This window comes from Nycticebus coucang, chromosome 18 (assembly GCF_027406575.1).
Source record: "Nycticebus coucang isolate mNycCou1 chromosome 18, mNycCou1.pri, whole genome shotgun sequence".
Taxonomy (NCBI): Eukaryota; Metazoa; Chordata; class Mammalia; order Primates; family Lorisidae; genus Nycticebus; species Nycticebus coucang.
In genome coordinates, this window is record NC_069797.1 from 80312793 (window position 1) to 80337366 (window position 24574).

The 24574-nt window shown below is 47.2% G+C and overlaps 1 protein-coding gene across 5 annotated transcripts in view; it reads right to left on the reverse strand.

Annotated features, from left to right (window-relative positions):
* B3GNTL1 (UDP-GlcNAc:betaGal beta-1,3-N-acetylglucosaminyltransferase like 1) overlaps nucleotides 1-24574 on the reverse strand; it is a 114483-nt gene that overhangs the window by 21664 nt on the left and 68245 nt on the right. For 4 of the 5 annotated variants that reach the window (XM_053569266.1, XM_053569267.1, XM_053569264.1 and 1 more), the window contains 2 exons: nucleotides 8074-8169; nucleotides 2506-2630 (listed from right to left, as the gene is read on the reverse strand). In XM_053569266.1, coding sequence (XP_053425241.1) covers nucleotides 2506-2630; nucleotides 8074-8169 — 221 coding nt within the window. Of the gene's footprint in view, nucleotides 1-2505; nucleotides 2631-8073; nucleotides 8170-24500; nucleotides 24542-24574 lie in introns of those variants that run through there. The other variant, XM_053569268.1, reaches the window with a different exon arrangement.

Sequence of the window (24574 nt, forward strand, 5' to 3'; positions counted from 1 at the left end):
GGCTCTCTCCCCTACTTTCTGGAAGAACTTACATAAGATCAGTACTACGAAAATACTTACTCCTTAAATCTTTTGATAGAATATACCAGTAAAGCCACCTGACTTGGCTTTTCTTTGTGGAGTTTTTAAATTACTAATTTTCATTATTTATTCTTGAATCCACAGAATCTGTATGATAACCCTGCCTTCATTTTCAATATACTGGAAATTCTCTATTATCTTTTTAAAATCAGTCTTGCTAGAGGTTTAATGAGCCTACTGATTTTATTTCAGACAGTCAATACTTGGCTTTGCTGATTTTCTCTCTATTGACTTTCTATTTTTAACTTCATCATCTCCCACACTTACTTCTTTCTCCATATTCTACAAGTTCAGTAACTGTTTAAAGTGGAAACTTAGGTAACTGCTTAGTTTCTTCTTTTATAAACTTTTGAAGTCACAGAATTACACTGTAAACTCTATTAGCTATAGTTACAAACTTTGACATAATGTTTTAATTGTTTTTAAATTTTTTCTGTGTCCAGTGTGCTGTGGCTCATTCCTGTAGTCCCAGCACTTGCGGAGGCAAGGTGGAGGATCCCTTGAGCCCAGGAATTGGAGGCTGCAGTGAGCTGTGATGACGGCTGCACTCCAGCCTGGGCAACAGGACAAGACTGTTTCAAAAAACCTTTTTTTTTTTCTCATTTCCTTTGGAATTTTTTTCCCCTTGGCTGCTTAATTTCTAAATCTTAATGGACTTTTAAGGTGTTTTAACGATTTCTAATTTAATTTTGTGTGGCTACTAAATATTTAGCCTCTCCAAAATACATGTTGACACCTTGATCCAAGTGATAGTGTCAGGATGAGTGGCCTTTGGTAGGTAGTTAGGAATCGTTGCCTGTATAAAAGAGCCCCTGAAGGCTCCCCCATGTGAGGACACAGTGAGAGGACAGCCGTGTGGGGCCAGAAGGCCCCTTACCAGACACCAAGTCTGGCCCTCAGAACTGTGAGGAATAAATTTCTGTTGCTTAAAAGCCCCCCTGTCACCAGCATCATTAGAGCAGCCTGATGGGACTGAGGCATCGTGAAACACTCCCTATACAGTCCAGTTGTTAGACAGACCAAGATTTGTCTCACGGTCCAAAATGTGTCTCTTGGACTTGAAAAGAATGCATATTCTACAGTTGAGTGTAGTGTTCTGTGAATGTCAATTAGGTCAAGTTGTTCAGATCTTTATCATTATAGATTTTCTTCCCTACTTACTCTTTGAAACAGAGTCTCACTCTGTCCCTTAGGTAGAGTGCTGTGGTCACAGCTCACAGCAACCTCAATCTGCTGGGATCAGGGATCCTCCCACCTTGGCCTCCCAGTATGCTAGGATCACAGGCGTGAACCGCCGCCTGGCTTTCTTCCCTCCTTCTATCAGTTACTGAAAGAGGAGTGTTAATATCTCCAGCTGTGACTTTGCACCTGTCAGTCACCTCTTTGCTCCCTGCTTCATGTGTTTTACATGTTTTATGTGCTGTTAACAGGGCACACTCAGGCTTGTTATATCTCTTACTAAGTGGCTTTCCCTCCAGGTTTGAAAATGAGTCAGGTTCTTGACAACAAACTCCCCAACAACATGCTCTACTATGGCTACCATATCAAAGTTCAGATTAACACGGGCAAGAGAAAACACCAAGGCAAGTAGTTTTGCTTAAAGTGGTAAACAAAGAAGTTAAGTTTTAATATTGAGCAGCACATGTGCAAAAGTTCAAGGCTCACTTGAGCCACTTGCGTGCTATGGGCTGAGACCAGGCCCTATAGATGCTCACACCGTGACAGCAGACACTGGGCCCTCCTGGGACAGGCCGTTCCTATCAGAGAATCCACAACCCTGTAGTGAGCCTCAACCCTGTCCAGGGCAAGAACAGAATTCATTCTTCTCCTAGAAACAAAAGGTGCGGCCTGTGCCAGGCTTTGACAGTTGGGGTCACCCAGAGGTCCTTCCTCTGGGGTCCAAGTCAAGCGGCCAAGAGAAGCACCCTCAGCAGGGCAGAAGGCAAAACACAGCAAGGTGGCTGACACTTCTGTGTCACATGCAGTTCAAACTAAAGAAGGGCATATACGCCCTCACCTTCCTCACCCTGCTCCCCTACCCTCCTGCCCAGCCTTCAGACCATCAGCCTCTGGCCTGTGCCTGGTCTGTCATCCCAGGAGACATCTTCAGGCCACACTTTTGAGAGTCGTATCAACTCAGAGCAAGATTTCCAAAGGTCATCTAGCACAGACGTTTTGCCTCATTTGAAGAAAAGGAAAAGACGTTTGGCCTCCACCCTGGGGCTTCCCTGGCCCCTCTGGGAAGGGCCCCTCTGAGACACTGGGGCACTCTGTGCAGCCCGTGAACCACTGTTTCCCCATTTCCCATTCTGAGTCTCAGGCAAAGCCCTGACCACAGCCACCTGCGTCTGTCCCACCAGCCCTGGGCCTCAACCACGCTGGCACCTCCCCAAGAGTTTGCGGGGCCAGCTGGGACCTACTCACTCAAGGATGGAATGTGTGGCCGCATGCAGGTGATAGCGGTATAAGAGGAGGCTCTGGTCCACTCGGACGACCCCACCGCCCTTCCGGAGGTGTTCATAGAAGAAAAGCAGGTCCTCCGGCACACCCTGGAAGGGGGAGGGAAGCAGGGACTGTTGCTGGTGTTTCATTCATGCCGGAAACACATGCCTGTTCCAAATGTGTTACACATGTGCATTAATTCAGGTAATCAGAAACTGGCAAAAAGGCTTTTGTTACTAAGAAATTAAGTTTAGAGGCTCAACAGGGATGTGGGGTGATGTCCACAAGGACAGGTGGGAAGAAAATCATCCTGAAACAAGCTGGGGGAAGGTGAGGAGCAGAGAGCACAGGGCAGGTTGGACCTAGGTGGGCTGTGTTCTTGGTTCTACCTGAAATTCACTTTGTTGGGCAGAAAAGGGAGCCAAGGAAATAGGGGTGGGGTCTAGACCTGAGGTCCCTGCACACTTGTCTGTCCAGCCCCTCCATTGTTTCCACCAGTGGCCATGGCCTTGGCTTCAGGCTGGGGTGTCCTGCTGGCAGCTGGCACCCTGTCCTGAGGCAAAAGGTCAGCAGACTTATACTGTCCACTGGGGAGACAGGACCATGGTTCAGGGGGTGTGCAGGGAACCCTGCTGGGGTGGGCGGGGCCTCAGGGCTCCCCATGTCCTTTTCGGACACTTGAACCTCAGCTGCCACTGCTGAGCCACCAACACAGAACTCTACTCTGGAGCTCGCTAAACATTCCCACTGGACTCTTCTGTCCTTATGAGAACTTGGACCTTCTTTCCCCCAGTTTGGAGAAGACCCTATGCAGAAGAGAGAGACAACTCCTGTCCTCTGCTCCCTGCTCTCCTCAGCCCAGGCCTGAGGCCATGTGCCGGTCAGTGGTGGCTCTCGGACTGAGTCCTTGGGGCAGCCCCCCCAACACACACAAAGGTGTCTTCCCTTGGTTGGCGGGCAAGTAGGGGCCTGTCTGGGCCAGGGCCTCAGTGGTCAGTAGGTGTGTCGGGGGCAGCCCAGCATGTCTCTTGAGCCTGGAAGACAATGTATTAGCTAAGTGCAGCCAGCGTCCTCGTCTAAGCCCATGAGCCATGCCCAGGAGACAGCCAGTCACCCCAGTTCCTGACCCCAATTATCCCTAATGTGGTACTGAGATGTTCTGGGAGCCCCCATGTCTGCCCGCCTCAGTCGCTCATGAAGCCCTCTGACTTGATCGCAGCAAAGAAGTCTGTACAGAGCTTCATGTTTTTATGGCATCTGGAAAAACTACCCTTAAAGCAGTGACGAGGAAGCAGATTCCTCTGAGAGGGCACCATGCCCTGTGGCAGTGTCAGGAAAGGCGTGAGCACCTGAGTCAGCCAAACACAGACCTGAGGGCCGTCTGTGCAGCAACTGAAAAAGCTTTACAGAGGCCAGGAAGAGACTCATAATAAAATAGTAAGTTAAAAAATAGGTTTCGAAATTATGTTTACAGTTCCACTAAAAGTTTATCCACAATACAAAGGAATCACAGAAGTTCAGAGCAGGTGTGCAGGTGCGGGGGCCACAGGTAATTTAGGGTCAAGGTTTCCAAGGTGTACTGGTTAGTTAGCGTGTTTGGCTTAAACAGTTAATTTAGTTATTTTTTCTTTTTCCTAATTTTCTGTATTTTCAAAGGTAACTTTAAAGAGCATATTGGACCTCTGAACACATTGCAGGTTTAGGAAGAGAGAAAATAAGGCATTTTCTTTTCTCAAGACCAAGAAGAACCTAACCCTTAGGGTTTCCTTATTTTCTAGCAAAAAAAAAAAAATAGGTGAGAATTTAGTTGAAGGAGGCATCTGGGTGGTGCCTCTGCTCCCCTTGAAGAGGCGAAGGTACTGGCAGGGCACAGGGCTCTGCCCTACTTGTTCTCTCTCCAGCTACCTGGCCACTGTGGCATCAGAGGGACCTGGAATGTTGTCCTCACATCTCCCCCAAGCTCTACTCAAATGACCTCCACGACATGTACCAGCTCATAATGAGCCTGGGCTCCTGGGGTGAGCAGGCATCCCTGCGACTGGGCCATGGTGGGAGGAAGAGAAGTCATAGCTTAGAAAAGAGTCAAGGAAGACTGCAGAGTGACAAAGGAAACATGGCCACCTAAACCCAGATATCTCACTCACTCTCCGTGTCTGTATATCTTCTAAGGCAGATGTGATCATGGGGTGTCAGAAGCGCAATACTGCACTCCAGCTGCTGCAGCCTCTGGGGATGACAGCATCCGAAAGGACTGTATGGGAGGAGCCAAGTCTGAGGCAGAGTCACTCCCGGGGAGACCCGTCCAGCCCAAGCACAGAGCAGCGGTGGCTCAGGGGAGGTGAGTTCTTCTGGGAAAGAGGGAACAGATTCAACTGGCTCCCAGCCCCTAGCCCATCCAGGCAGAAGCCACGCTCACTGCACAGTGACAGAAAGGGGTGGGCATGGGTGAGGAATCCAGTGACCCAGGTCTGCATAGAAATGCTCTGATGTGCCCTCATAAATCCGTCATTTTTGTTACTTCTTATTTAAGGGCTGTCTCCCCACAGGGGATGTCTACTGCCTCGGCTGAGCCACATCCTCCCATCACTACCCCATCTCCGAGTCTCGACCCCTTGGACTCTCTCACCCTGCCTCTTTGAATGCAGAACTGGATGCATTTTATTTTCTTTTTATACATAAGAAAAATTGTTGGTTTTATTGGTATTACAGCACTGTTTTGTTTGTTTGTTTTTTTGGCCAGGGCCGGGCTTGAACCTGCCACCCCCGGTATATGAGGCTGGCGTCCTACTCCTTGAGCCATAGGCGCTGCCTTACTGTACAGTTTTAATACAAGCTAACTACAAATAAAATTGTTACAAATTCACTCACTTATTCTACAAAACAGTATGCCAAGATCAACCCTGAAAGGTTGAAAGAAAACAAAATGTAAAAAAAACTTCAATTATTTCTAAGGACTCCATATACAAATGTAAAAATTAGTACTTGTCAATAATCACATTGAATGTTGAGTTACAGATTGAGCAGTAAAAAACAACTTCTGCTTTTAAAATCAAATACTTCCAGCTAAGAGCACACTATTTCCCACGTCATATTTATATTTGCACAGAATTTCAAGGCAAAGATTGCTCTGGCTTCGTGAAGTACCAGACATGACTTGTGTGGCTAAGTTATCACAGGTCCTTTACTCTTTTCTCCTGATACATACTCACCTTCTCTGGGAGGGGAATATGAACTGGTTTCCATGGAATCGGATTACAAAAGGCTGGTTCTGCACAGGAACTTCCTCCGTAAAAACCTGTAAGTTTTACACTGGCATAACCATAGCTCTTTGCACATGGACAAGGTTTATTTTTTGCATTTTCCAATCATTCCTTAAACTTTTTTCCTACTATTTCCTTTTTTCCCTATAATTCAGCCATTGTTTTTCTTCTTCCTCTTTCTTCTTCTCATTCTTCAGCATTTTTTAAAACTATTCTTGATATTTTTCTTTTGCTTTTTCTTGCAAATGTACTTTCTCCAGTTCCTGTGCTGCTTTTTCCTGTTTCTTTATTTTTTGTTCTCTTTTGTTTCTTTTCTGCTTATTTTTTTCTGAACCCATTCCTTAGGCTTTTTTTTTTTAGCAATTATCTTCCCTTTTTTATGGTCTTCCATTTTTTTCTTCTAGTTGTTGATTTAATTCCTCTAGAGTTTTCTTTCGTGGCCACTGACAATCTTTTTTTTCTTTGCCAACAAACCACAGCTCCCATGGTATCAAGGCTGCTTCTGGTAAGTACACCTGTTTCTGTTCTTCTTGGTTATCTCCTGATTCAGCCTCAATGCCTGCGCGCACCTATAACTCCACTTTTTTTTTTTGTAGAGACAAGAGTCTCACTGTACTGCCCTCAGTAGAGTGCCATGGCGTCACATGGCTCACAGCAACCTCTAACTCTTGGGCTTACGCGATTCTCTTGCCTCAGCCTCCCGAGCAGCTGGGACTACAGGCGCCCGCCACAACGCCTGGTTATTTTTTTTGTTGCAGTTTGGCAGGGGCTGGGTTTGAACCCGCCACCCTCGGCATATGGGGCTGGCGCCCTACTCACTGAGCCACAGGCGCCGCCCCTATAACTCCACTCTTATCAAGCTGGTCGCCTTGACCTCTGAGTCACAGATGTCTTTGTGTACAACTTCCTCATCCTCCCCACCACTGTCTTCCTCAACACACAGGAAGCTCTGGTGGCCAAGGGGAGACAACAGCAACTTGGGGGAATTGCTGCAGCTGAGCAGTGATGAAATTGGGCACACGACCTCTAACCCTTGTCCGGGGCGCCCAGCATGAGGACAAAAAAGGAGCCCGAAGAGGGCTGAGCCCTGGGTCTACTGTCGGCAGAGAAATAGGGGCAGGGAAAGGGAGAAGCAGCCCCCGCTGCCTGGCTGTCTACATCTGGCCCACCAAGTTCAAACTCCAGAGTAATATCAGGGCAGTGCTGAATGCATTTTGCCAATTAAAAGTCTGCCCATCTTGCAAGATGGGTAGCTCTGTGTCCACATTGAGGTGAGGGGCATGGCCTACCCACGGGCCAGAGGAGCATGATGAGGCCCAGCCCAGGCTCCTCCTGGCCCCTCTGTCCCAGGGATGCACCTGCTGTAGCGACCTGACATGGGAAGGGATGCACACGCTTCAGGTGGATGTGGTGGAGGCTCTGGTGCACAGAAGGCCAGTCTCCTGGGCTGCAGATAGGGCCACAGCATGTGAAGCTGATTTGGGGACTCATGGGTGTGGCTCACTTGTCTCACTTTGGGGGAGGTCCCAGGAATAGCTGTGGCCCTGGGACAGGCAGAACAGTACAGCTGTGCAGTGGAGCTGCCCTCTGAGGTTAGGGTAACCATGGAGGACTATTCTGGCCACTGCATGGGGCAGTACAGAGCCTGGCCTCTCCTCCCTATGAGGCAGGAGGAACCAGGGAGGGGGCACTAAGGACCAAGTGGTCCCCATCAGCTGGTAAAGTGCTGACCCCATTGTTCCGATAAAGAAATGAAGGCTTAGGGCAAGAGAGACAGATTTGGCCCAGATCACAAGCACAGGAGGTGGAGGCTGGGCCTGAGCCTTCCTCTCCCCACAGGAGCCTTGTGTCCAGACCCACTGCTGGCCTCTGTGTGTCCCTGTAGGTGACAGCCCGGGGCCCCGCGACAGATAGCTGAAAACCTGGAGGAAGGTTCAGGAACACAACAGACAGACTGCTGTGGCCTGGCTGGTACTGCCCACACTCTGTGCTACCCAACATGTGGCTTTTAAACCAGGACAAGGTGACCTAGACCTCAAAGCCAGGGTGGTGTCACCAGGTAGGTGTAGGTGCCGGTACAGAAATCCCCTGCTTCCCACCAGAGGCTTGCCAGCACAGGAGGAGGAGGCTGGGAAGACCTTCACGGAAGGCAACTTCCTGATACTCAGAGCCTGGGAGGCGCATCAGAGCTAAGGGTAGGGGAAACCCACAAACAGATAACAGCAATAGCATGCCCACCCTGGGAGGGAGGGACCTGGAAGATACCCAATTCTTGAGTCGTGGCACTTACCTGACCTCCCTCGTCAAATGTTCCCACGTAGGAAAACCATGCTCGAGAGCAGAACCAGGTAGGCATGACCACTGTGGGGCCATGTGAGGTAAAAACCTAGAAGCAATGAGCACTGACAGTCAGCAGAGAAGAGCAGCTTGCTGCACACAACCTGCAGTCTACTTCCCACAGTGTCATTCAAAAAGAGACGATGGACGTGCATGTCCCTTCTCCACAGGGCCCCGGCTCAGGGGATTCTGCAGCTGGGCCAGTGGTGTCCAGCCCACAGCTGATAGTTAAGGGGCAGCAAGTGCAGCCCTCACAGGCATGGCATGTGCTCACTGGTACTCAGATAGGGAGGAACTCCCCCCCCCCCACACACACACCCTGCTCCTGACAATAAACTATCCACCTTCAATCATAGGAAGACCCCATAACAGCATAAAAGTACATGGGTAACAAGCTGTTTTCAGTCATGAGGAGAAGAATCCAAAACAGCATAAAAGGACATACACCCACAGACACGCATACACAGAGAGACCACACAGCTCAAAGGAGACACACAGACTTCTGCAAAGACACAGACCACAAAACTGACTCTAGAAGAAACAGAAAATCTGACCTGATCTCTAATGAGTCACAGATCCAAAGAGTCAAGAACCTTCCCACAAAGAAAAGCCTGAGACCACATGGCTTCCCTGGTGAATTTCACCGAATGTTTAGAGAATTAGCACCAATCCTGCTCAAACTTCCAAAAACAGAAGAGGAAGGAACACTTCCTAAGTCATTCTATGAGGCCAGCATTACCCTGATACTTAAGCCAAATAAAAATACCACAAAATTATACACTGATATCCCTTATGAATATAGATGCAAATTCTTCATTAAAAACACTAGTAAACTGAGCCCTTTTTATGACCAAGTGGATTTACCTCTGCAGCTGGGCCAGTGGTGTCCAGCCCACAGCTGATAGTTAAGGGGCAGCAAGTGCAGGGTTGTAAGGATGGTTCAATATAACACACCATGTTGACAGAACAGAAGACAAAATGTTTATGATCATCTCAACAGATGGACAAAAAGCATTTGACAAAAGCCAATACCGTCTGAGATAAAACTAAGAATAAAAGAAAACATCCTTATACTGATAAAGGGCATTTACAAAAATCCCACAGTTACTGTCACCCTTAGGATGGTGAGACACTGAGGCCTGCCCTAGTCAGGAACAAGACAAGAGCATCTACTCTCACCACTCCACCAACACTGTGCTGGGCAGTCTAGCCAGAGAAAGAAAGAAAAAGAAACAGACTATACAACTGGGAAAGGAGGAAGTAAAACTATTGCTATTTGCAGATGACATGATCCTATAAGCAGAATATCCTAAAGAAGACAGACACACAGACACATACACAGACACAGATACCCAGACATACAGACACACACATGTAGATACACACACAAACACACATACAGAGACACACACAGTCTGTGCTAACAATTCAGCAAAGTTGTAGGATGTAAGATCCATACATAAAACTCAATTGTATTTCTATACACTAGCAACGAACAATCTAAAAATAAAATTAAGAAAACACTTCCTGCTCAGCGCCCGTAGCACAGTGGTTACAGCGCCAGCCACATACACTGAGGGTGGCGGGTTCAAACCCAGCCTGGGCCAGCTAAACAACTGCAACAAAAAAATAGCCAGGCACGGTGGCGGGCGCCTGTAGTCCCGGTTACTTGGGAGGCTGAGGCAAGAGAATCGCTTAAGCCCAAGAGTTTGAGGTTGCTGTGAGCTGTGACACCACAGCACTCTACCAAAGGCGACATACTGAGATTCTGTCTTAAAAAAAAAAAAGAAAGAGTACGGCGCCTGTGGCTCAAGAAGTAGGGCGCTGGTCCCATATGCCAGAGGTGGCGGGTTCAAACCCAGCCCTGGCCAAAAACCAAAAAAAAAGAAAGAAAAAGAAAACACTTCCAATTACGATAGCATAAAAATACTTTGAAATACATTCAACAAAAGAAGTACAAGACTTATACAGTGAAAATTATAAAACATTTTTGAAAGAAATGAAGGACTGAAGATAAAAGGTCTCATTTTCACAGACTGAAAGATTTAGTATTCAGATGACAATACTCCTCCAATTGATCTAGAGATTCAAAACAATCCTATCAAAGTTCCAGCTGCCTTTTTGGAGGAAAAACAACCAACTAAAATTCATAAAGACCCAAGATAGCCAAAACAATTGTGAAAAAGAACATGGCTGGAAGACTCACACTTCCTGATTTAAGGATTTGACCACAAAGTTATAGAAATCAAGACGGCATGGTGCTGGCACAAGGACAGGCATAGATGTGAACGCAATAAAACTGATAGCCCAATAATAAACCCATACATTTATGATCAATTAGTTATTCAACAAGATTGCCAAGAAAATTCAATGGGGTGAAGAACAGTTTTTCAAAAAATGGTGCTAGACACCACACAAAGGAACAAAACTGGATACCCACCTTTTTAGTATATAAAAACTAACTCAAAATGAATCACAGACTTAATATCAGAGCTCAACTTGAAAGATAGCTGTGAAGAAAACACAGGTGTAGGCCAGGCGTGGTACCTCACGCCTGTAATCCCAGTGCTCCGGGAGGCCGAGGCAGGTGTATTTCTTGAGCTCAGGAGTTTGAGACCAGCCTGAGCAAGAGCGAGAGAGAGCAAGACCACCCTGTCTCTGCTAAAAATAGAAAAACCAGCCAGGCGTTCTGGCGGATGCCTAGTCCCAGCTACTTGGGCGGCTGAGTCAGGAGGATCCCTTGAACCCACAATGAGGCTCTGTCTCAAAAGAAAAAAGAGGATATCTTTTCACAGATGAAGCTGGATGCCCTTATTGAAAAATGTGCCCAAACCCCTGGCCACCCCCCCCAGACTGCAACCTCAACACAGGTCATACTGAGCAGTGAGCAGAACTAAACATAAAATCATCTGGGAGGAAACACTCATAATCTTGAGATAGGCAAAGATTTCTTAGACAACACACAAAAGCACAAATCATGGAAGAAGAAACTGATAAAATAGACAGTGTCAAAGTTAAAAGTGTTGGCTCTTTGCAAGACGCTGTGAAGACAATGGAAGAGAAGCCACAGGCTGGGACAGGGCATGTGCACGTGTGTGTGGCTAAGGTCCCAGTTGCCTGGGGACTCTTACAGTTCTTTAGTGAGAAGTAACAGGGTTGAGAGTGGAGAAAAACAGATAGTGTGAATGACTGACCAATGAATACATGAAAAGATGGTTGAGACTAGTCGCCATGAAAATGAAATTTGGGGTGGGGACATCACCCCAATGAGCTCAACTGAAAATGACACACGCACAAAGGCCCTATCTCTAAATACAGCCCCTTGCTGAGGTTCTGGACGTGAGGACTTCAACATGTCCTTGGGGGCACAATTCATTCTCACTTACCGTCATGTTCATGTCTACATAACTAACAGATTCCTTCAGAATCCGAACTTGTCCACAGAAATGCCGTGTTTGTGAATACAAATATTAGGCGGAAACAATCATCTAGAATCATGGCTGTAGTACAACCTGGTCTTGTTTATCCCTCCAAATCTCAAGGACTTTTTGCTTCTCCTTCACTCTTGGGAAGCTGGCTGGTTAAGACCAATCCACACTAAGCCAGAGGCTCTCAGTGAGGGGGGAATTTTGCCCCAGAGGAGACGTCAAGTGATGCCTAGAGACATCCTTGGCTGTCACTCTGGGCTAAGGGGACAATACTACTTGCATAGGGAAATAAGGTCCTGACTGCAGTGAAATGGTTCCTTACCCTCTAAGAACATTAACATTTTAACAACTGACAATAGCAAGTAAAAATCCTACGCAGTCCTGAAAGAAAAGCACACTGCACAACCACCTGCAGAACAGCAGAGCAGGGCCCAAGAGTCACAGCCCTCCACACATCCAGCCAGGCCTGGGTACTTGCCAAAGGAGATAAAAACATGTCCATGCAAAACCTGCACACAGTCTTCATAGCAGCTTCATGCAAAATAGCCGTAAACTGGAAGCAACCCAAACACCCACCAGTAATGAATGAATGAAAACTGTGGCAGCCACACAAGGGGACAGTCCAGCAACTACATGGACAAACAGAAGCAGTGGCATGGATGTATGCTGACTCCATTCTGCTTAGTAAAACAAGGTGTTCCAGGGCACAGAAAAGGCGATTCCACAAAAATGGGACTTCTAGCCTAATCAACAGATTTGTGGGTATCTGGGGCTAAAGCTGGCTGTGGCTTGACTGCAAAGACACAGTCTTAAAATAGTTGTTTTTAACTAGGCGCAGTGACCCGCACCTGTAGTCCCAGATATGCAGGAGGCTGAGTCTGAGGCTGTGTGGGCTATAGCTAGCCCCTGCACCCCAGCCTGGGTCACACAGCGAGACCTCATCCCTGGGAAAAAAACTGATTTTTCTATTAAATCTTTGCTACCATCAAGGAAACTCTCCAAATGAACATTTTAAAGCAAAACAAGTTCTGTGAGATAAGCACCTTCAAGGACCCTATGTTTTGCACATGAATGTTTTGGGGCTTCTACAGCATGATGGGTGGAGGCAACCATGTGGGGTGGCCACATGGGATGTGCAGGGGCCCCAAGAATGTCCTGGAAGTCAGGACAGACATAAACCCAGGGCTACCTCTTGGCAGGGGCTTGGTGCACTCGTGAACTCCACCTAAGACCCCCTGACAACTGCATATTCTAGCAGACATGAAACATCAGTCTCAACAAGTAGCTCTATAGCTTTCCCTCAACCACCAGAAAAAAAAAAAAAATAGGGAATTACTACAAAGCAAAAATCCAGGGCTATTTTCTGGCAAGTTCACTCTTTGGCTGGACATCTGACATCCCCACCATCTGTTTGTCTTGAGACTTACCAGAGAAAACAGCCCTGTCCCCCAAACCAGCCGCTCAGGCCTGCATTTTCCAGTGTAGTGTCTGCTGAGCACGTAGGATGTGCTGTGAGTTTAAGGTACACATGGGAGTTGGAAGCCTTAGATAGGAAAAAAGAATGTAAGTTTCTCACTGGTATTTTTTATACCAAACACACGCTGAAGGGTCATGCTGACTGCTCAGCACCACACACTGCCCAGGACCTCCAGAGGGGAGTCAAGACACGGACTAGTGAACAGAGGCTGAGGAGGGAGCAGGCAGGGAGGACCGGGCAGCCGCTGTGCTGACCAGACCAGACCTGCAGGAGCCAGAAGGACATGGGGAGGGGAGGGCAGGGCAGGTGTTATGGAGTGTTCTGGAATCTGACCCGAAGGCCCCGTGGCTGGGGGACACAGAGGACAGGTGGCCTGCTGTCACAGAGGCCCTGTCCTGCACAGGCCCTGGCACAACTCGGCCACACTGGAAAGCCCAAGAAGCTGTGCTGAAATCAGAGGGCTGGGAAGAGAAGAGGAAACCATGACCATCACTGGAGATTCCAGCAGAACAAGGAGAAAACAAAAATATTGAAGATTTAAACACACTATTAACCATTTCCATATAACTGCCAGTTACAGGAGATTCCAACCAAAACCAGCAGAATACACAATCTTCCCAAGGGGATGCGGTACACTCACCTAATAAACCATTTGGTGGGTCAGAAAACAAGTTTTGATATATTGAAAAGGACTCATACAGTGTTTTCTGATGATGATGGAATTAAGCTAGAAATTAATAACAGAAAGAAATCTGGAAATCCTCAAAAATTTAAAATTAGATCAACATACTTCTAAATTTCCCATGGGTCAAAAAGAAAGAAAAATACAATAACATTAGAAAATACTTTGAACTTAAGGGAAAGTTTAAAAAATAATATCAAAATTGGTGGTATGCAACTAAAATGTTTAAAGAAAATCTTGAGGCTTGAAATGCTCATAGTAGAAAAGGCCTTAAATCAATGATCTTAGCTCCCATCTTAAGAAGAAAAACAGAGAAGAACAAATTCAGAAATCAGCAAGACAGGAAATAGGCAGTCAAGAAAACCAACAAAACTGAAAGCTGATTCTTTGAAAATACCAACGATATTAACAAATCTCTAGCTTTTGATGATCAAACTTTTAAAAAACGCACAAATTGGCTCAGCACCTATAGCTCAGTGGCTAGGGCGCCAGTCCCATATACCAGAGCTGGCAGGGTTCGAACCCATCCTAGGCCTGCCAAACGACGACAACTCCACCCCAAAATTAGCCAGCCATTGTGGCAGGCATTTGTAGTCCCCAGCTACTCAGGAGGCTGAAGCAAGAGAATCGCTTAAGCTCAAGACTTTAAGGTTGCTGTGAGCTGTGATGCCACTGCACTCTACCGAGGGTGACATAGTAAGATCTGTCTCAAAAAAATTAAAAAAAAAACAATTAAAAACACAAATTATCAAATGGAGGTACATTACTGTAAACAGTATAAAGTCTATGCCAATAAATTCAATGACTTAGGTAAAATGGATACATTCCTTGCAAGATGCATATTACGAAACTCAGAAGAAACAGAAATCTGAATATCCCTGTATCTATTAAAAACCTGAATTCATAAGTAAAAACTCACTGGTGCATAATGTTAGGTAATTGCTCCAGAGAAAGCTCCTCCCCCAGAAAAGCCTCTCCTGCTTTCTACAGACCAAGATTAGCTATCTCACTCTTAAAGTTACAGCTACCCACTGAAAATCTCAAACTTATGGCCTGCCCCTAACGCCTGTTCCGGCCAGGGCCTATTCTACCCTCCCGTCACCATTCTAAGACTTCCCCTAACCGAACCTATTAGCTCTCTCTGGCACGCTGCTCTCTCTCTCTCCTCTCTCTCTATCTCTCTCTGTCTCTCCTCTCTCCGCCTCTCCCTTTCCTCTCTCTCTTTTCTCCCTTCTCTCTCTCCATTTCTCTCCTTCTTGGTGCTGCTCTGCAGAATCCCTCCCTCGCCAATAAAAACCTTTCCTACAAGCCTTGGTGGTCTGTGAGATCTCGGCCAGTCGAGTGCCTCCCCTTTTACATTCTATCAAACATTAGAGGAAAAAGACAATCTCCCTCATAAATAAAGAGTTGGAGACATAACTCATGAGGGCAGCACCCATCAAATACCCAAACCAGACAAAAATATTACATACAAATTTCAAACCACCATCCCTTTTGAACAAAGGTGCAAAAATCATTAACACATTATTAGCAAACAGAATCTAGCAATATATTAAAAACACAAACCATCTCCACTAAGTGGTGCTTATTCCGGGCATTCAAGTTTGGTTTAACAACTGAAAACCAATCTGTGTAATTCCCCCATATTGTCCTAATAAAGGAGAAAACCGGTATCTTTTTTTTTTGCAGTTTTTGGCAGGGCTGGGTTTGAACCCACCACCTCTAGTATATGGGGCCGGCGCCCTACTCACTGAGCCACAGGCACCACCCCAAAACCATAATCATTTTAACAGTTACAGAAAAGCATGTGACAAAATTCAATACTCAATACAGGTACAAACTCTCAGAACATGAGGAAAGGAAAGGAATTTGCTCCACCTGGTGACAACAGGAGTCTTACTTGCGTGTGAGAGGCTGCGAGCCTTGTCCCTGGCCCAGGAGTGTAGCACAAAAGCCCAGTCTCTCCACATGTCAGCACTACACTGGCAGTTTCTGTACACTACAACAAATATACGAATAGCAAGTAGCAGGCAGACAATTTCGAAAGAAAGAAGTAGAACTGTCTATTCACATTCAATAGGACCATGTATGTTAACAAGCCCAGGAATATCCCAAAAAGCCACCCACACTGATGGGAAAGTCGAAATTGGTCACAGAATCTAAGAGCAATACATGAAAATCAATTTTATTTCTGTATACCAGCAATGAGGACTTGGGAACAGAAATATTAAAAACAATACCATTTATAATACTTAATAAAATGTATATGACCTGCACATTGAAAGACACAAAATAATTCTGACAGTAATACAAGAACATCTCAGTAAACTGTTTAGATGTCAACAGTCTTATAATTGGTCTATCCAGTCAATGCAATCTCAACTTCGTAGAAATGGGCAAGTTGATTCTAAATTTATAGAGAAGTAGAAAATATAGCCAAAATATAAAAAAGAAGAGAAATGTCTAAATACTTACATACTGTGATCAAAACTTACCCTGACACTACCGGAATCAGGAGAGTGCACAGTGTGGCCTTGGACAGACGCACATGTCTATGCAACACAGTCCAGACACCTGGCCAATTGGTGGCATCCTGGCCCTGTGCTGAGAGCATCCGGCTACCTATACTGCTCATGAGTCCCTCCCGCCTGAAGCTTCTAAGATGCCCTTCCTAAGCCCAATCCATCAAGCACCTCTGGACCCCTTATAGCCATCTGCTGTGCTAACCCCATCAACACTTTGGTTGGGTGAGTGTTATAACCTGCCCAGCTGCCCAGACCCAAATTTGGAGGGCCTGGAGCTCTCTGTGAATATCAGTCCTGCTCTCATGTGGCTGTGCTGGACCTGCGATGTCACTACCTCATAGACACCTGTTGGCATGTGGCTCAGGGCCGGTTTGTAGGTGCCTGAGTGGAGGACCTACAGCCTTTCCCCAGGCTTACATGTTCATCCCTCTGTCAACCTTCCCTCTGGGCAGTAAATGTCCCTGGCCAAGCTTTTGCATTTATTCACCCTGAGAAACCAGCACAGAAAAGGCTATTTTCAGTGACCCTCAGAGGGTGTCTGTGGGCACAAAGGTGTGGGGTTCAATAACCCCACACAGTTGACTTCCAAAAATGCCTTCCAATATAGGCCAGGCACTGTGGCTCGCACCTGTAATCCTGGCACTCTGGGAGGCTAACTCGGGTGGATCGCCTGAGCTCAGGACTTTGAGACTAGCTGAGCCAGAGCAAGACCCCTTCTCCAAAAAAAAAAAAAAAAAACCAACCAGGCGTTGTGGCAGGCGCCTGTAGTCCCAGCTGAAGGGACGGAAGCAAGAGGATCATTTGAGGTTGCTGTGAGCTATGATGCCACGACACTCTACCCAGGGTGACAAAGTGAGGCTCTGTCTCAAAAAAAAAAAAAAAAAAAAAAAAAAAAAATCCTGTAGCCACAAATACCTGTTGACTGAAAAACTGTATTTTTAAAAGTTTTTAAAATTTTCTTATTTTTTTGAGACAGAGCCTCAACATCACCAGGCTAGAGTGCCATAGCATCATACTCACAGCAATGTCACACTCCTAGGCTCAAGTGATCTTCCTGCCTCAGCCTCCTGAGTAGATGGGACTAGAGGTGCTGGCCACAATGCCCAACTAGTCTATTTTTAGTAGAGACAGGGGTCTTGCTCTTGCTCAGGCTGGGCTCAGAACTCCTGAGCTCAGGCGATCCCCCCACCTCAGCTGGGATCACAGGCATGAGCCACCATGTCTGGCCAAAATCTGTACTTTAACTGGAGGAGGTGAGCTCAGAAAAAAACAGTAGTTCATATTCAAACTCTGCTATGGACTTGGACCCATTTAAATCGTAATCGCTTTTGCTGCTGCATGAGCACAGGCGCTCTGTGATGATCTGTGATGCTGCTATGCCGATCTTGTAGCAGAGGCTGGCTGGCAGCCTGGCCAGTACCTGCGATTCAGACAGTGTGGTGTTTGCTGGGTCTTCTTTTCCTAATTGTCACTTCAGAGCTAGAAGAGCACAATGTTCCTTAAAGCCTAGAGGTCCCCATGTTGGTAAAGATCCCTTTGGCTCTCCTGTCGGGTCTGCTGGGCTGGCCACTCTCTGCTCAAACAGGACAGTTGTGCCAGGCTGGCTCCAGGCACAGAGCTCTGGAGATGATCTCTACAGCTGACCAGTGCAGGTGCGTGTGTATTTGTGTGTGGTGGAGCAGATGTGTGCACACGTGACAGGGAGATGGGGGAGTGTGCTTATGCATATGTGTAGGGTGGTAACATTTAGCTAACTGCAAATATAACACGCTGGTCTGGTGCCAGCGGGGGCAGGTGGGTATGGTGTGCACATGTATGTCTCTGTGTATACATCTGTGCAGTCTCTGGGGAGGAGCTCTTTAAAGGGATCAGGTAAAACCCTCTCAGAATGCTACTGGTGACCTGCCTTGCAGTAGTGTTTTGGTCACTGTGGGAACAAGAACAGGAAACGGCGCTTACACAACAGGGCAAGCTGCTTAGGACAGACTACGGCCGATCTCTATCCCACAGATACTCACAATACTGGGGGATCCCAGAGAGGGCAGCATGCAGGAACCCTAGAACCACAATGGCCTATTGATGCCATAATCTCAGCCATTCTCCAATAGGGCCAGCAGTGAGGGAAGCAGATCCCTCTATCACTAGAGCTCAGCTGAGACACAAGAGCCAGCATGTGAGTGTGACATGCAGATTTTTAACCCACCTTTGATTTAACAGCCATGATCATGCATCAGTTGTAGGGAACTCACTACAAAGTAGAGACCCAGCCAGACCCATGGTAGATGCAGATCCACACCCAAGAAGGTACCAGAGGTTGCACACATAGTGTGGAGCCTCAGGTCACAGTCCATGAGCCTGTGCCATGCTGCATTCACCACACAGCCAGCTTCAGAGAGCCTGCCCAGATGGTGCTGGGAGTGGATCTTTCTTCTGTTTCTAAAGTGTTTTCACACTGCACATCTTCTGTTTTCTATGACTTGACCATTTTGATGAATTATGCTTGTATGTTTTAACTTAGTCAATTTTGACCTAACTCAAAGAATAGCCTCCAGAAATTTGGTTGACTAGGTGTGTGTCAATCACCTCTGAAGTAAAAATAAAAAGGGGGGGAGGACAGTATTTTAGCAACTGACTCATTGCACATTATCAAGAGGATATCTGGAAACTTCAAGGACAGCGCTTTTCATTTTTCATCCAGAAAATATAAAAGCTTAAAATGGCATAAAAGATCAGCTTTTTTTTTTTGGAGACAGAGTTTCACTACATCGCCCTCAGTAGAGTGCCGTGGCCTCACAGCTCATGGCAACCTCAAACTCTTGGGCTTAAATGAGTCTCTTATCTCAGCCTCCCAAGTGGCTGGAACCACAGGCACCCACCACAACACCCGGCTATTTTTTGGTTGTAGTTGTCATTGTTGTCCAGCAGGCCCAGGCTGTATTCGAACCCACCAGCTCCGGTGTATGTGGCCAGTGCCCTAGCCACTGAGGTACAGGCACCGAGCCAAAAGACCAGCTTTATTTTTAAATCTGTTCTGCATATTAGATAAAATGTTTAGGTATTGTTTTCTTTACTTCATTCCAGCCAATTAATGCATAACAAAGTAAATTAATTTGGTGTAAGAAAAAATCACTTTCTAGTTCATGTTCAAAACAAATTCCCCAGGGGCCTGAGCTTAGCGACATCACCTTTTAGCCCCTCGTGCTATGCCCTGCTAGAGGGTCTGACCCTGTGTGAGCCAGCCTCTGCTCTCACGGAGTGCCCACTGTAGGCCTAGGGAGAGCCAGGGGAGATGCCAGGCGGCACACCAGAAGGCTTCTTAGTGACCTTCAAGTCTTGGCTTCTGTGTTTTTCAGGCAAATACACACTCTTGACCACCACCGATAGATGTGAATGGGGAGATCTGCTTAATAAATGTAGAGTGATCTCATTTGCTCTTTTTTTTTTTTTTTTTTTTAGAGACAGAGTTTCACTTTATCGCCCTCGGTAGAGTGCCGTGGCGTCACACAGCTCACAGCAACCTCCAACTCCCGGGCTTAGGCGATTCTCCTGCCTCAGCCTCCCGATCTCATTTGCTCTTAACTTGGCTTCTGAAAGCCCACTCTATGCCAGTCAGGGGGGCAGGATGAGGCATGGTCAGGATTGCACAGCCCAGCGGGAGGGCTGGAAAGGAGTCAATAGTGAGTGGCAGGTGTACAGCAGTGGGTGTAATAGCCAACACAGCAGGCTGAGTGAGGCTGACTCTGGCCACTTCTCAGATCCTAGGTACTCTAAGACTATCCACCCTGATTGTTGGCTTTGTCTATTAGGACAGAAGATATACAGTGATAGTGAGCAAGCTGACTTTGTATGGGGCAAGTCGAGTTTGTTCAGGGTTCTTGTACTTGCTGCCCCATTTTTCCCTTTCCTATGCAGTCAAAAATAAATTAACTTTTGGCAGGTTTTACCTGGGATTTACACCAGGTTTTACATGGAATTGTGAGGAGGTTCAATCACTGCATTAGCCTAAGGGGTGACTACCCGGCTGTAGCAGATCACAGCACGCAGAGCAGATGCACCATAATCTCCCACACAATCCCTACAGCTGGATATGAAGGTTGTAAAAAGTATTGATTCTTCTATCATTTCAAATATGCTGTTCAGACACTTTAACAAACATGTCATTTCAGTTATTGCACTTTTCAATCCCAGCATCTTTGAGATTGTTTGTTATCGTCATCATAGTTTTCTTTACAATTTTAAACATGTTTTCCTTCAGTTCTTAAAAATATTTATAGTAGGGCGGCGCCTGTGGCTCAGTGAGTAGGGCGCTGGCCCCATATGCCGAAGGTGGCGGGTTCAAACCCAGCCCCGGCCAAACTGCAACAAAAAAATAGCCGGGCGTTGTGGCGGGCGCCTGTAGTTCCAGCTGCTCGGGAGGCTGAGGCAAGAGAATTGCGTAAGCCCAAGAGTTAGAGGTTGCTGTGAGCCGTGTGACGTCACGGCACTCTACCCAAGGGCGGTACAGTGAGACTCTGTCTCTAAAAAAAAAAGAAATTAAAAAATATATATTTATAGTAGCTGCTTTGTAGGCTTTGAGTCCAACATCTCCCACTTGGTGATAGTTTCTATTCATGACTTCTTTTCCTAAGCATCATACTATTCTGTTTCTTCCTACCTTGTTATTTTTTGGTAAAAACTGGATACTTTAGATACCATATTACAGAGATTCTACATTTTGATTCCATCCCCCATAAGGATTGTTATTGAGGCTTTTTCCTGTTTATTTATTAACTTGCTTAGACTAAGTCTGTGCAATCTGTCTCCTTGAGATTTGTGGCTGTTAATGTCTCTGCTCAGTTTTAACCTTTTGTTATTTTTTTATATTGAAGCCTGTTTCTTAGGGGTCACCCCATGTACCTGCTCAAACACAGGAGTTTAGACTTTTTTTTGTGTGTGTGGTTTTTTGGCCAGGGCTGGGTTTGAACCCGCCACCTCCGGCATATGGGACGGGCGCCCTACTCCTTGAGCCACAGGCGCCGCCCTAGGAGTTTAGACTTTTAAATCTGCTCCAGGCCTCACTTTCTGGGGTGTTTTCAAACATCTCTGCTCATGCCCTGGGTTAACAACGTTTGCCCAGATAACTTGGCATCTCAGAAGTTATCAGAGTTCTCTATGGGTTCTGGCTTTCTCACTTGTAGGATCCATTAAAATCTGGCTTATCTGTCAACGCGCCTCTTACCCCAGCCAGGACCATAACCTTTGGCCCAAACACAAGAAGGAAGCAGAATCACCTCAGCTGATCCAGGGTAGGGTTCTCCCCAAGGTCAGTCTCATCGCTGAGGACAATGGGAAGGGGTGCTCGCCTTCCCAGCACCCTGCCTGGCTGTGTTCACACACTGCACAAGCCAGATCGTAGACATTTTCTCTAACATGCAGACAATGGAGTGCAGCTGTGAGCGATTAGCTGCGGGAAAATCCCTGGTCCCTCCACGCCGCAGAGACCCTAACACAGCGCACGTTTTCTCACTTTCTTTCCTACTTCTAACTTGAGCGGTAGGAACGGAAATTTTTCATGTATAAAAGCCTTCTTAACTTGGGTTAAAGATACGTTCTGTCGGTGAGGACTCGCTTTTTTTTTTTAGACAGTCTTATTATGTCACCCTTGGTAGAGTGCAATGGTGTCACAGCTCACAGCAACCTCTCATTCTTGAGCTTAAGCGATTCTCTTGCCTCAGCCTCCTGAGTAGCTGGGACTACAGGTGCCTGCCACAATGTCCGACTATTTTTGTTGCAGTCGCCACTGCTGTTTTAAGCTGGCCGGGGTCGGGTTCGAACGCGTCACCCTAGGCATATGGGGCTGGCACCCTACCCAGAGCCACAGGTGCCGCCCGAAGACTCGCTCTTAATATTCCCGAACAGGGAACCGTCCCGATGAGCACGCCCAGATTCCCACACGCTCGTCCCAAACGGCCCCCATAAACCACGTCTCAGAATGACAGGGTCCGAGGAGGCGGTTCTGCGCGTCCAGATCCATGTCCGGAGCGGTCTGCGCCTTGCCGGGAGGCCGGTTCAGGCCGGAGGAAGCGGCAGGGGCTCTTGCCTCACCTCTCACCCTCTCCCCCTCTGCCCCTGGGGTCACTACAGGAAGACACGCCACCGCCTGGCCGGCCGGGTGAAGCGCTCCCCACTGCGCGGCGGGTCGGCAGAGTAGGAGGACCGCAGAGGGTGAAGGGCAGTGAGCGGCAAGGGAATCCAGACTCAGGGGACCGCCACCAGAGGAGACGCTTACGGACGCCCCGCCCATCCCTGCCACAGCGCAGGCTCCAATGAGCCCAGCCAATCAGCACTCAGCACGGCGGGCCAATCAGCGCTGCCCTGGAGACCTAAGGCTCCTAGGCTCAGAGCTGAGCAGAGCTCGGGCTAGTCCTGACTGCACGTTTCTTGCGCAATTTTGTGGTGACACACCCTCCACTGAATCAGGTGCGTTGTCTGCGAGCTGCACACGCGCCTGTCACGCACGGTGCTCCCAGCACGTCCGACACATAGCGCCGCCCATGGGGTGTCCCCCGGCACCGCAAAGATTAAACGCATCCCTGCGACCCCGTTTCCCGGCATAGGGAAGGACTGGATCCGCTCCCCCCTCACAAACTCCGTGGTTTGTAGGCGCTGGGCGCCACGCAGGAATAGGACGCTGCAAATTCACGGATCCGGAGGAGATAGGGCGGGGTGCGGACCCACAGTCACTCCCCAGTACTGCTGAGCGGGCCGGGAGGGCCAGGCAGGCTGTGTAGGCAGGAAGGCGTCTAAAGGCGCCGCGTGCTTTCTTCCCTTCCCTGCAGTTTCTCAACTAGCTGACAAATTACCCAGTGGCACCGTGTGATACCACTGGGTATGGTGCCTGGTGGTTTGTGGTGCCCGCAGTCTGTGATACTGAGATCAGTGTATAGCTGACAGACGATGATGTTTCTATGAACCAGTTAAGAGCTGCTCCTTTTTTTCCTTTAAAATCTCCTTTTAAGGGCTGCTGATCAGAGCATGTATTCCTGGCAGGATTCACGGCCACTGAGGTGGTGTCACCAGAACTGCAGTTCTCAAACTCAACCCAATAAACTTCTCTACTTGCATTAATTTTGCCTCAGTTTCTTTCGTTTGGTCAACTCTACTAATAGCCTACTACTGACCAGGAGCCATACCAGTAAGATAAATAGCCTATTAACACATACAAACTGGTCAGCACCCAAACTGGTCAGCACACGGAGGTGGTCACGGAAGGAGTTAGGCCTACTGCACTGACACACATGTGGTGTACCTGCAGTCAACTGAGGAGGTCCCTGTAGGAAGGTGCGCACCTGTGGAGATTCTACTGTATTTGCTGCTCTGTAAGTACAAGGGAATCATCAGAAAGGCCTTCACCCTCATCATCTTCATGTTGAGGGATCTGAGGAGGAGGAAAGAAGGGTTTGATTTTGCTTTCTCAGGGCTGGCAGGTAAACTGCAAGTTTTCTCAAATTGTCATAAATCTCCAAAAAATTTTCCAATGTATGTATTCATGAAAAAAATCCATGAATGAGTAGACTCACACAGTTCACACTGTGTTGCTCAAGGGTCAACTGTACTTAGAAATTTTATATCCAACAAAGAACTTATGTCCAAAAGGAAATTCTAAAACTCACCGGTATGAAAACAAATAATCCAATTACAAAGTAGGCAAAAAAGCCAGGCATGGTGGTGCCTGTAGCCTCAGCTACTTGGGAGGCTAAAGCAGGAGGACTGTGTGAGCCCGGGGGTTTGAGGTTGTAGTGTGGTATGATCAGTCCTGTGAACACCCACTGAGCTCCAGCCTGGGCAGTATAGCAAGACCCTCTCTCTTAAAAAAGGAAAGAAAGGAAATGGACAAAAGATGTGAATGACAATTGACCGAAGAGACCATATAGACAGCAAATAAGCAGATGAAAAGATCAATGCCTTAAGTCAATAGGGAGAGTCAAGTTAAAGGACGATGAGATAACACAGCCTCACTAAAATGGCTCAAATTAAAAATAATAATAATACCAAGTGCTAGTGAGGATGAGGAGGAACTTGATGGAACTTGTCCCCCCAAATTCTTACTTATATTCCCTCAGCATAAGGACTATGTTTGGAGACAGGCCCTTTGAGGAGATAATTATGGTGAAATGAGGTTGTGAGGCTGAGGCCCTGACCCGATAGGACTATCATCCTTATAGGAAGGGGAAGCAAAACCAGGAGTGAGCACACTCAGTGGACAGGCCATGCAAGGACACCACCTACCAAGGGGAGAGGCCTTAGGAAGAACCAGTCCACTGGCCCCTGATGTTGGCTGTCCAGAGTCTAGTAGGAGAGAA